The following is a 13478-nucleotide window of genomic DNA, read 5'->3' on the forward strand; positions in this document are numbered from 1 at the left end:
GACATGAGGGTGAGTCATTAATTACATAATTTACATTTTTCGGTGAACTAACCCTGCTGTATGTTTTTGGGAAAAATGGCCTGATTGGAACGGTGACTCTGTTGCAGGACAAAATAAATAATTAAATCAAATTAGCACTGTTAAAAAAATGAGAAATAAACTGTTCACTAATTGATGCTAATTAGATAAAATTAATAAAGTTTAACCAAACTTATTTTACCTGGTAGAAATACAATACTGACACTTTTATGTGTAAAAGTCTGTCAGAAATATCTCTGCTGTGTACCTGATGGCAGCTGTCACACACAGTCGCTAGGCAACAGGAGCGGTGGGCGGGAACAGCTGGTGATACAAACAGGAAATCATCATAGACCATAATCTCATTTAACAACGACCACTTTCACCTTCGTGGACTTTGAAGGATGCAGCCTCTGAATTGGTACGCAGTTACAGTGTAACTTTCCTGTTTTTGCAATAAAACCGATAAATTAGACTGAATGAAATGTAAATAAATACAATAACACTCTCTGTTTATCCCAATGTTTCACATCAGAGATGCAAATATTGTCCAGCCTGAATTTCTAAACATGGTGTGGACATAAAAAAATGAATGAGGATGTGTTTATATGCAAACAAAAGCATTTTTTATCTGAGATCTAAGTCATGCCTGCAAAATTAGCAGAAATAACTATATTCCAAACACTGTGGGCACAAGCTACTCTTCTCAAAACTTCAAGGACACCACAGTGCACCTTTACAAACACAAAGGACACAGACAGATGTGTTATAATCACCAAGGAATCTCAGGAAAAATCCTTTCAAGAATCCTCCTGAATGTCTCACTGTGCACTTAGAGCAGGGTTTACTCCCCGAGAGTCAGTGTGACTTCAGGAGACAACGAGGAACAGTAAACATGATATCTGCTGCCAAACAACCTCAAGAGAAGTGACAGGAAACACTGACCTTAACACTGCAATCATAGACTCAACCAAGGCATTCAATACTGTAAGTTGTGAGGGGCTTTTGAAGATCATGAGTAAGTTTGGTTGCCCTGAAAGATTAATTTGCCAATTCCACAGCAGCATTCTAGCTTTCACAGTTATAAACGGAGAGAAGTAAAGCTGTGTGTTTGCCCCCACACTGTTCAGCATGAAGTAGATAAGATCAAGGTCCATGTGGTCTTTATCCTAACATTACGTCATGTTTGCTGATGACTCCGCTCTGAATAAGTGAAGTTCTTGTGACATGCAGGACACCCCAGAACTGTTCTCCACTGCATGCAACAACTTTGGCTCGACTATTAGCATACTGAAAACTGTGGTGATGTACCAGCCTACACTGATCTGGAATTTCATATGCTTCTGTGTCGACCATTCTGGCTGCCGAGGGAATTTATAGCGGTCATAATCACAGCTGTTTACATTCCTCCTCCAGCCAACACAGACCAGGCAGTCAGGGAACTGTATCGGGATTTAAGTGAGCAATAAAACCGCGTTCCCAGATGTTGCATTTATAGTTACGGGGGACTTAAACAAAGCCACCTTCAGAATAATAGCTCCAAAATATTTTCAACACATCACCATAAACACGCGTGGTGATCGTGCAAATCGGATCACTCTTCCATTCTGCTGCTGCCTGCTTATAGGCAGAAACTGAAACAGAAGCACCCGCCCTCAGGACAATCCAATGCTGGTCGGACCAATCAGACGCTATACTACAGGACTCTTTTGATCAGGTGGACTGGGTCCGGACAGCGTTCCGGACAGCATCTGATGACGACATAGAGGCGTACTCAGAAACTGTAACGTGTTTCATCAGGAAGTGTGTAGAAGATGTAGTGCCGACAAAAACAACCCGAGTCTACCCCAACCAAAAGCTGTGGATTAATAGCGATGTTTGAGCAGCCTTGTCAGCACGGACATCCGCTTATCAATCCGGGACTGCTGATGATCGCAAACAAGCCAGTTACGATCCCAGAAAATCCATCAAAGGTGCAAAAAGACAATATAAAAACAAAGTTGAAGAACAATTCAACACCAACGATGCAAGAAGCATGTGGCAGGGCATCAACAACATCACAGACTTTAAAGGGAATAAACCAGCTTATGTGAACATCGCCGCCTCTCTACCGGATGAGCTAAATAACTTTTATGCTCGTTTCAAGGCCCACAACACCACCCACACCGCTGCAGAAGATGTGAGTGCACTCTCCGTCTCTGTCGCGGATGTAACCCGATCCTTCCGACGGGTAAATATCCGTAAGGCTGCGGGTCCCCATGGCATCCTAAGCTTTGTGCTCCGAGCATGCACAGTCCAACTAGCCAGTGTTTTCACAGACATTTTCAACCTCTCCCTCTGTCTGTCTGTGGTTCCCACGTGCTTCAAAAAACATTCTCACTCCCAGCTCGTCACATATTGACGCTTCGTCAGGACCCCTTGGCGTCACTTTCTAACACACAGGGTCCACCTTTAGGTCATTTTTTATGTGCAGGTTCTCCATTAGTTTAGATAAAAATCCTTGGCATCAACATGCCGATGTGAAAGGCACTGGGAATTTTATTGTCATGACTAACTTTGGTAATATATATTGTGTAATAATATTGCCATCTTTCCATGTATGTTTAGGTGTAATTTTTCATGTACAGTCTTGTTCAAAATAATAGCAGTACAATGTGACTAACCAGAATAATCAAGGTTTTTAGTATATTTTTTATTGCTACGTGGCAAACAAGTTACCAGTAGGTTCAGTAGATTGTCAGAAAACAAACAAGACCCAGCATTCATGATATGCACGCTCTTAAGGCTGTGCAATTGGGCAATTAGTTGAATTAGTTGAAAGGGGTGTGTTCAAAAAAATAGCAGTGTGGCATTCAATCACTGAGGTCATCAATTTTGTGAAGAAACAGGTGTGAATCAGGTGGCCCCTATTTAAGGATGAAGCCAACACTTGTTGAACATGCATTTGAAAGCTGAGGAAAATGGGTCGTTCAAGACATTGTTCAGAAGAACAGCGTACTTTGATTAAAAAGTTGATTAGAGAGGGGAAAACCTATAAAGAGGTGCAAAAAATGATAGGCTGTTCAGCTAAAATGATCTCCAATGCCTTAAAATGGAGAGCAAAACCAGAGAGACGTGGAAGAAAACGGAAGACAACCATCAAAATGGATAGAAGAATAACCAGAATGGCAAAGGCTCAGCCAATGATCACCTCCAGGATGATCAAAGACAGTCTGGAGTTACCTGTAAGTACTGTGACAGTTAGAAGACGTCTGTGTGAAGCTAATCTATTTTCAAGAATCCCCCGCAAAGTCCCTCTGTTAAAAAAAAGGCATGTGCAGAAGAGGTTACAATTTGCCAAAGAACACATCAACTGGCCTAAAGAGAAATGGAGGAACATTTTGTGGACTGATGAGACTAAAATTGTTCTTTTTGGGTCCAAGGGCCACAGGCAGTTTGTGAGACGACCCCCAAACTCTGAATTCAAGCCACAGTGAAGACAGTGAAGCATGGAGGTGCAAGCATCATGATATGGGCATGTTTCTCCTACTATGGTGTTGGGCCTATTTATCGCATACCAGGGATCATGGATCAGTTTGCATATGTTAAAATACTTGAAGAGGTCATGTTGCCCTAGGCTGAAGAGGACATGCCCTTGAAATGGTTGTTTCAACAAGACAATGACCCAAAACACACTAGTAAACGGGCAAAGTCTTGGTTCCAAACCAACAAAATTAATGTTATGGAGTGGCCAGCCCAATCTCCAGACCTTAATCCAATTGAGAACTTGTGGGGTGATATCAAAAATGCTGTTTCTGAAGCAAAACCAAGAAATGTGAATGAATTGTGGAATGTTGTAAATAATCATGGAGTGGAATAACAGCTGAGAGGTGCCACAAGTTGGTTGACTCCATGCCACACAGATGTCAAGCAGTTTTAAAAAACTGTGGTCATACAACTAAATATTAGTTTAGTGATTCACAGGATTGCTAAATCCCAGAAAAAAAAAATGTTTGTACAAAATAGTTTTGAGTTTGTACAGTCAAAGGTAGACACTGCTATTTTTTTGAACACACCCCTTTCAACTAATTCAACTAATTGCCCAATTGCACAGCCTTAAGAGCGTGCATATCATGAATGCTGGGTCTTGTTTGTTTTCTGACAATCTACTGAACCTACTGGTAACTTGTTTGCCACGTAGCAATAAAAAATATACTAAAAACCTTGATTATTCTGGTTAGTCACATTGTACTGCTATTATTTTGAACAAGACTGTAAATAGTCTCAACGGTTTTATTTACGTCAGTTTTTACAAATACCTGCGACTGTATTTTTATTTTCCTGTCGTATTTTATATAGTTCAGAAGTTATAGGTTTAGGCTAAAGCTGGGGTTGTATTTCAGTCAAAGTACAAATTTATATACAATTATTATTATTAATTTTAAATGCATGCAAACCATTAAACTAAGACAAACAACTGGAAAGAATTGAGGACCCTGCATGTCAAAAAGTGATGCTAAAAGGATACCCATAAGCATTGAAAATGATGCTAAAGGGATATCTTGAGCGCCAAATATTGTTGCTAAAGGATCCTGACCAAATGTCAGTGAGTTGATAATGGAGTGATAATGTGTTGTGTAAGCAGGTTCTACAGTAAACATTTGTTTATATACAGTAATAGTGCTTTGTAAACTACAGAAGTTTGTTGCAATGTAACTCTTTTTATTTATTTATTTATAGTTGTTTAAGTCTGTCAGAAACGTCTCTGCTGTGGCAGCTGTCACACTGTTGCTAGGCAACAGGAGGATGGCGGGAACAGCTGGTGATGCAAACAGGAAGTAGACAGCCTCATTTAACAATATTAAGTTCAATCTTTGTGGACTTTGAGGCACTGGACCTTTGAATTGAGACACATTTACAGTCAAACTTTTCTGCAGTAAATCTAACAAAGTAACAAGACTGACTGACATGCAATCAAATGTGACTAAAATAATACACTCATTGTTTATGCTTCTGTTTCACGTCAGAGATGTAAATACTGTCCATCCTGAACGTCTAAATGTGCTGTGGACATAAACAAATGAATGAGGATGTGTTTACATGCAAACATATTCATGTTTCATAAACAAAACAAAACAAAAAATCCAGTAAACAGCAGGAGTAGGAAACAAAACTATTAGAATTTTCACAAAGAGATGAAATCAAAAAATGTAACAATGTTTCAATCTTTGGATTCCATTCAATCACAGTCTAGTATCTAGATTGAGTATCTATTTCTTTAAGACTGCACGGCTTCCCTTATAATGTCACAAAATTAATGGTCAAATATGTACTATTGTATTAACATTTTATTGACTAAAAATGCGTTAGAAAACGTTCATCTCAAAGACGAGTTCGTTCAGAATCAGTTACATATAGCAGGTCGGCTGACTCCGTCTCTGGGGGTGAATGGGGAGTGGGCTGGCCCGCACTCCGAGCTTCTGCGTGATGATTGGAGGGTCTGTCGAAAGACTGCATCTCCTTTTGACTGACAGCGATTCTGTACTATAAGGAATCACTGAAGCTATTCGCGCTCAGTCCCATCGCGGATTTCTCAAGTTCAGTCGAAATAAAAATTGCTGCAACCTATTTCTTTGATATTTGCTTGGTGAAATTGCTTGATTTTCATCATACATTTCACACAATTATACACCACATTCCTTGTTTCAGTTTTACAGAGTTTAATATTTTTTTTTAGATCGTTCATTCATTCATTCATTCATATAACGTTAGTAGGCTAGGCTAGCGTCGTGGGTGAAACTGCGCACGATGGCAGACGGTGCTAATATTGTCGACCTGATTTTGGCGAAGCCATCTGAAAGTGTTCCTTACGAGGAAAAACTTAGAATTAAACAGCAGGGCAGATCAACACCTAAGATTGATTTAGTGCAAAAGATAGGGAAAAAATAACAGGTCTTTTCAGCTCTCCTGGTATGACAAAGTTAGCTGGCTGACTGGAAGTGCTGTGACAAATAAAATGTACTGCTGGCCATGCCTCTTGATGAAACCATCTCACGGATGTGTTGTTTGGTCAAAGGTGGGGTTTGGAGATCTGTCTAACTTTGACAGGGCATATAAAAGACATGAAAAGAGCAATGAACATGTGAGTGCATGTGCAAGATTAAGTTGCATGGGCAGGATCAGGGTTGAGCATGCAATAAATGAAGGTGCTCGCATTCAAGTGGCTAAACATAATGAAATAGTCAAACAAAACAGGGCCTTCCTAAACCGCCTTATTGATGTGACATCCTTGCTTGGCCGGCAGGAGCTGTCATTTAGGGGACATGATGAGAGTAGTGAATCATCCAACAAGGGGAATTACAGGGAGTTCACAGAAACATTAGCTAAATATGACTCTGTCCTGTCCACACAATTCGAGTCCTCAACTGTGTTTTCTGGTATGTCCCACACTATTCAAAATGATTTGATCTCTGCTCTTTCAGCCACAGTTTCTGATCAGATCAGAGATGAAATTCAGGATGCTCCCTTTTTTGGATGGCAGGTGGATGAAACAACTGATATATCCTGCCGTGCCCAACTCTCTGTCATTGTTCGCTATGTGGATAGTGCAGGTAAAATTCAGGAGCGCTTTATTTAATTTTTTGATGTTTCGGGGGGGTGAGATGCCCAGTCCGTTTTTGAAATATTAAATGAGAACATGCAGGGCTACAATTTTAAGGACAAGCTTGTGGCACAGACCTATGATGGGGCTGCTGTCATGGATTCAGATCTCAATGGTCTGCAGGCCAAAGTGAAAGCAATAGCCCCCAGTGCAACCGACTGAATCTGGTGCTGTCACAGGGGGCTAAATGCTTGCCTGACTGCAGAATTTTTTTTGCATCACTCTCTGGATTTGCCACATTTTTTTCAAAATCCACAAAGAGGACATCTTTTCTGGAGTCTGCAGGCTGTTCAAGGTTGCCCAGAAACGCTCCTACTCGATGGAATTTCACATCACGGATAGTGAGCACTGTGGCAAACAATTATGATGGCCTCCTGCAGACATTTGAGAACATCATTGCAGATACAACAATGGATGATGATACACTGGATTGTGCCAAAGGCTTTGTGAGGAAACTGGAGGATTTTGAGTTTGTGTTCATGTTGTACACATATGAACAAATCTTCTCTGAGACTGATGTGGTCTTTGATATTGTCCAGCAGAGGGCGATGGATGTTCTTTACTGCAAGAACAGAATTTAATCTCTTCTTGCATTTGTCAAAGAGAAGAGATCAGAGGGGGCGTTCCAAGCCATTTATGCCAAAACAGCAGATCTCACATCAGACCCACGAGATGAGCCCATGAGAAAGCGCCGTCTGACCCAATTGCAGGATCCCCAAGTGCGATACAGAAATCTGTACATGGCCATCCTTGATAATATCTTGGAGCAGATTCCTCGACGTTTTTCAAATTTGGAAAGCATGCTCTTCTTAGAATTAGTCAATCCAGGGAAATTTGATGACATGAGACAGGTATTTCCAGAGGAGGCCTTCCAAAGTGTCCTGAAAAGTTATGGCCATCACTTTGATTCAGGAAGACTGAGGTCAGAACTTCAAGTCCTGTATTCAGATCAGGACTTGCAGGGTAACAGGGGAAAGCTGAGTGATTACTTGGTGTTCCTTAAAGACATGGAGTTGGACAGTGCAATGCCTCAGCTTTACAAACTGTTCTCATTAGTGGCAACAATTGGAGCTACATCTGCAGGTGTAGAAAGGAGCTTCTCCTGTTTAAAGCGACTCAAGTCCTACACCCGAAACACAATGGGCCAAGGCTGTTTAAGCAGCCTAGCTCTGCTGGCCATTGAGAGGACACTGGTCAAGTCACTTGAAAAGACTCCTATTTGGTACGACAGGGTCACAGACCATTTTCTTGAAAAGGAACGTAGGGCAGAATTTACTTTTAAATAAATAGACAATTTTATGATGTAGGCCGAAAATGAGCTTCCCCTCTCTGACAGACCAGTAGCCGCCACTGCTAGTCAGAGAATATCAGACACATTTCTACTGAAACAGAAACAGATGATGGTATTTTATTCTGGATGATGAGAGTCTTTTCTAACATTATAAATGGACCTCAGGGTAATAAATACACAATATGAGCAGATTAATGGAGGCTGGTCTCTGTTGCTCATGTCTTCTGTGTCTCATCTTCACCAGCAGAGACCTCGGCTCTGAAGAGGAAAAAGAAGGACATGAATCTCTCTTTCCTCTTTATCTTGTCTTTTTAATTATTATTTCTAAAACTCTTCTCACAATAATCACAAGTATTCTATCATCTCACACAATGGTGCCTCAAACTGAGGTTTTAAGTGTTAAAATATTAATTAAATAATGTTTATAAGTATGTAATTCTGTTAAATAAGGTTCATTTTCATATTGACTGATACTGACAGACGTAAGTCAGATGTAAGTATGGAAATTAATGGAAAGAGATACACACAAATATAGAGGAAGTGAATATGAAATAGGGTTTTTAGACTAGTAAACAAATAATGTGATGAGAGCAGATATAATAATCATCTGTTTGAAGCTGAGGACAGAAACATCAGACTCAGGACAGAAACACAACCTCTAAAGTAAGAATAACTCACAAATTCATTCTTTAACTAGAATTAGACTTTGAGAGGTTAATATTATCGGAATTGTTGTGAATCCTGTTTTGACAATATGTTTTTTGTTTTGTTTTTTTCATAATGTTTTCCTCTAAGATGAAAATGAGTGTATTTGAGTTTTTAATGCATTTCTTCCTCAGAAATGGACCAAACTCTGTATTTCACTCTTCTTCTCATTGGTGAGTGTGTTTGTGGTTTTATTCATGATTTCTAGTTTCATTAGGTTTGATCCTGTTATGAAAAGCATTAAAGCAGCGTCTCTCTTTCACAGCTCTCTGCTCCGTATCTGAATGTGTTCAGCATCAGTATCACTTTATAAATGAGGAGAAGACCTGGACTGAAGCTCAGAGATACTGCAGAGAGAATTACACAGATCTGGCCACCGCTGACAACATGAACGACACGAACGAGCTGAAGAAGAGTGTGAATGATGGAAGTGTTCAGAATATCTGGATTGGGCTGCAGAAGACGGGTCGTGATGAATGGAAGTGGTCTTCAGGTGAACCTGCGCTCTATCTGGATTGGGCTACTGGACAACCAAATCTTGGTGCAGAAGAATGTGTTATGATGACAGGTGGACATTGGCATGATGAAAGATGTAGCACACCCCTAACTTTTATTTGCAATTCCTCCAATAACAGTAAGTGCATCTCCCTACAATGGCAACAAACATTAATGTATAAAAAGAAGCACAGAGTTTTTGACCCTGCTCCTGGACTCCACTGCTCTGTGAAGTTTCTATCTAACCTGCTTCAGCTTGTGATTATCAGCTGATCCTGAAGAGCTTGATTTGCTGGTTCTGGTGTGTTTGATTAGGGTTGGAGCGAAACTGCAGGACTGTGACTCTCCAGAACAGATGTTTTCCACTGCTGTACACCGTTCTGACACAATACTAATCGCTTCTACATTTTAATGTGGTCATACATATAAACAAGCTGAAGTCAGTTTCTGTAGAGACAAACTAATGTTGGCCTGGAGAGAGAGAAAGAGAGAGAGCGAGAGAGAATTCCATTGAACACATATTTGTGTCCTAGTGGTTAGAGAGTTTGGGTTGTGGGTTCGAATATTGGGCTGGCAATACCACGACTGAGGTGCCCTTGAGCAAAGGCATCGAACCCCCAACTGCTCCCCGGGCGCCGCAGCATAAATGGCTGCCCACAGCTCCGGGTGTGTGTTCACAGTGTGTGTGTGTGTGTTCACTGCTCTGTGTGTGTGCACTTTGGATGGGTTAAATGCAGAGCACAAATTCTGAGTATGGGTCACCATACTTCACTGAATGTCACGTCACGTCATATTGATTTTTTTGCCACTTGGGAGAAATGTGAAAATCTGCGATTACAGCATAACTTTATTTCTATTTATTTTTCAGCAATATTTATAAATGATTAATTAAAAAATGTCAAACAATTGTTTTGGCAAGTGTTTCTTAATCATAATTCATAATGTATTTATACATTTATTTATAATTCATAATTATTTAATTTATAAATTTAGTAGCATATAGTAGGGGTCATGGGGATGTCTGGTGTAGGAAATCAACATAACCCTTTATTATCCTTTATGCAATACTTTAATAAGTATTATTAAAACTGTGTTAAATATTTTATAACACACACACACACAGTATATATATATATATATATATATATATATATATATATATATATGGTTTTGTATTTTGGAAAATATAAAATAATAATATAATTTTAATGGTTTAATCAAACATGTAGGGTCATTAATAACTAATAACATCTCCGGTCATCAGTTTTGGACACTACTGAATGGAATTCTGCCTCTTCTTGATGTTTACGAACAAAACTCTGGTTCAGTTCTTGTCTCTTCAATGTAATTTTATTGTGTTCACTTTTACCCATATTACAATATTTTGTTTTGAGATTTTTTATTATCAGAAATTAGTATTTTTGAAGTAGATGTTTCAAAACAAATACAAATTTGTGATCACCAGCTTCAGAGTCTGTGATAAACCTCCTGAACACCGTGAGCTGTGCGATACATTCAGCTTTCAGTATCTCAACACAAAATCAGTCTTTAAATGATGTGTTTCTGATGATAACCATGAAGCAGCTTAAGAATAATGAACAAACTGATTGATGAATCTGTTTTCATCTGTTTTTCTTAAAGCAGACACAGAACTTGTCTTAGTCAATCAGGCGATGAAATGGAGAGACGCTCAGAGTTACTGCAGACAGAATCACATTGATCTGGTCAGTGTGAGGAACCAGAACGAGAATCAACAGGTTCAGCAGTTCATTCGTGACAGATATTTATCAGGATCATGGATCTGGATCGGTCTGTTCAGAGACTCATGGCAGTGGTCAGATCAGAGTAACTCTTCATTCAGAGACTGGGACACTGGTGAACCTAATAATGATAGAGGTGGTGAAAACTGTACAGCTGTTAACGCTCAGAGAAAATGGTTTGACGTCTCTTGCACCAATCAATATCCTTTTGTGTGTTATGAAGGTGAGTAGATCTTCACTAAACACACACACTCCATCATCACCTCCAGATCTCTTAAAGTTCACTCTACATGTCTGACAGGACAAATTCATCCCCAGTGTTTGTTCTGCATGTTGTTTTTGATCAGTCTCTCTCTAGTTTCTGCTTGTGCTTGGTTTATCTGCAGATCCTGAACTGATTGTGATCAGAGAGAATGTGACGTGGTCTGAAGCTCTGAGATACTGCAGACAGAATCATGTGGATCTGGTCTCGGTTCATTCAGAAGAGATGCAGCGTCGTGTGATGAACGTGGTTAAACTGGCGTCTACTGCGGAGGTGTGGTTGGGTTTACGTTACTCTCACATTTTGGGCATCTGGTACTGGGTGAGTGGAGATACCGTGTGCTATCAGAACTGGGCTCCAGGGAACGGCACATCAGAGGACTGTGAACACACAGTGAGATCTGGAGCAGTTCAGTCTGGAGGAGATCAGCGCTGGATCAGCCTTCCTGAGACTCACAAACTCAACTTCATCTGCACAACTTATGAAGAGTAAAGAACGTGTGAATGCCTGTATGTTTATTTCCATTATCTTCCAGTTTCCAGTTGTTAAGGTTAAATGCATGTGTAAGTTTTTTTTTTTTTTTTTTTTTTCCTACAGATTATGTTAGATGAATAGTTCATTCAATATTTTATTAAGATATTATTGTGCTGTGAAGTGTAGATGGTCTGTAATTCTCCAGGTGGATAAATCAGTGTGATTCCTGTAGGTGGTGTTTGGTCAAGGGCTTAGAGATAGAACTGCTGTTTTTAATGTTTCAAAATGTACTTTTGTGTTATTCAGTAACGGCATAATTTCTATCTGTCAGTTTAATTTTGTGAGGGGTCAATAAGGGTATCATATTTATATAATAAGATAAATCTTGGTACTGTTTTCTATATTAGTTTTGAGAAAATGTGCTATCATCAAAGTTAAATTAATGAATGCGACGGAAGAGTATGATATGAGTAAAATTATATATTTTTTTATGTTTTGAAAGTTTTTGTATCATGATGTGGCTGCTTCTCTCTTATGCTTAAAGATTTTATGTATTATAAATATGAAGTAACTTTAGAAAATACGTTTTGACTGAGCGTGTCTGTGTGTCTCAGTAGAAGGAATTTAGGTTCATTCTTAGTAATGAAGAGGTGAAGGTATAAAATATTGTAATGCTTGCTTGAGTGCTTATGGGTGTTTGTCTGGGCTATAACTGAATGCTTACAGAAATAAAACCATTGTGTCACGGTTCATAGATCTGTGTGTTCATTCTGCATGTCTGTTTTCTCGTTATCTGTCTGATTGATTCAGCATTGCTCCAGCAATCATTGGGCTGATGAGCTAATCAGCATGGCTGCACCTGATGCAGGTTCTGTCCTGTCTTTATCTGTGGTCCGGGTATCGTTCGTTCATTGGTTTTTGCTTTCACATATAAAAACGGAAAAACGAGAAAACAGCTCCTTTTTCCGTTTTTTCAGGAAAACGAAAAAACTAAATTATGACTTGATTTTTGGTTTACCCGTTCTTGCACGGAAATCAGAAATACCACTTGATATTTCGATTTTCCCCTGTGGGTGGTGCTAAATCTGATTGGCAGGAAATGCATTCATTATTTTTCAAATTAAGAGTTTACCCACACTGTATTTGTTAGCCTCTACAATTAATAGTCTATATGCATGCTATTTGTTAACTGGCTGAAAAAAAACTATTGAAATAGCCTAAATGTAAACATTTTCACGCATTGACAGTTGTCAGACAAAAGGCACGCTGTTTTTGTAGGAGAGGGGAAGACCCATCTCATCGTTTTACCCTGTTGCGTTCAATGTCATGTTAAACAATTTTTTGTTCAGTCAAAAATGACTGTTCCATTAATAGCCCACTCTTTATAAAAAAATTAAATAATACATTTATTCTTTGTTTTTTGATGTTTTTATTAAATTAAATTCTTATGAATGATACAATTTTGTGATGTCTATTTGTTATTTATGACCTGTAGCCTCATTATTGATATCCAAAACATAATTGCTGGATTATTTTGACTATAATAAATAAGCAGATGCAACATGCACAGCTGTTTATCAAAGATTACATTGGGCCAAAGTTACCAAGGACATTTGTTTAGAAACCATTTAAAAATGTATAAATACATTTACATAAAGTAACAGCTGTTTGGGTCAAAAGTGACAGATTTTATCTTGGAAAAAGGGAGAGATTTTGAGAAAATGTTCGCGCAGTAATCGCCCGCATTGTTTTTCCCTCATAAATGCGAACACGAAAAAAGAAAATTTATATTTTATGTTCTGTTAAGAGCCGACCCTTCTTCATCCGGGGGTA

At 39.1% G+C, this 13478-nt stretch overlaps 1 protein-coding gene across 1 annotated transcript; it reads left to right on the top strand.

Annotated features, from left to right (window-relative positions):
• The first annotated feature begins 8790 nt into the window (after positions 1-8790).
• LOC113080449 (macrophage mannose receptor 1-like) lies at positions 8791-11663 on the top strand. The gene is made up of 4 exons (XM_026252625.1): positions 8791-8827; positions 8920-9288; positions 10800-11132; positions 11296-11663. The coding sequence occupies exons 1-4, from the start codon at positions 8791-8793 to the stop codon at positions 11661-11663; spliced, it is 1107 nt and encodes a 368-aa protein (XP_026108410.1).
• The last annotated feature ends 1815 nt before the right edge of the window (positions 11664-13478 follow it).

This window comes from Carassius auratus, unplaced genomic scaffold, assembly GCF_003368295.1.
Source record: "Carassius auratus strain Wakin unplaced genomic scaffold, ASM336829v1 scaf_tig00031346, whole genome shotgun sequence".
In the NCBI taxonomy this organism is placed as follows: domain Eukaryota; kingdom Metazoa; phylum Chordata; class Actinopteri; order Cypriniformes; family Cyprinidae; genus Carassius; species Carassius auratus.

What these genes read in the sequence shown, in the direction of transcription:
- LOC113080449 (XM_026252625.1), top strand. Translation starts at nt 8,791, where the DNA reads ATGGACCAAACTCTGTATTTCACTCTTCTTCTCATTG. An exon ending in TTGCAATTCCTCCAATAACA is followed by an intron (nt 9,289 to 10,799) that starts GTAAGTGCATCT and finishes AAGCAGACACAG; the next exon opens with AACTTGTCTTAGTCAATCAG. An exon ending in TCCTTTTGTGTGTTATGAAG is followed by an intron (nt 11,133 to 11,295) that starts GTGAGTAGATCT and finishes GTTTATCTGCAG; the next exon opens with ATCCTGAACTGATTGTGATC.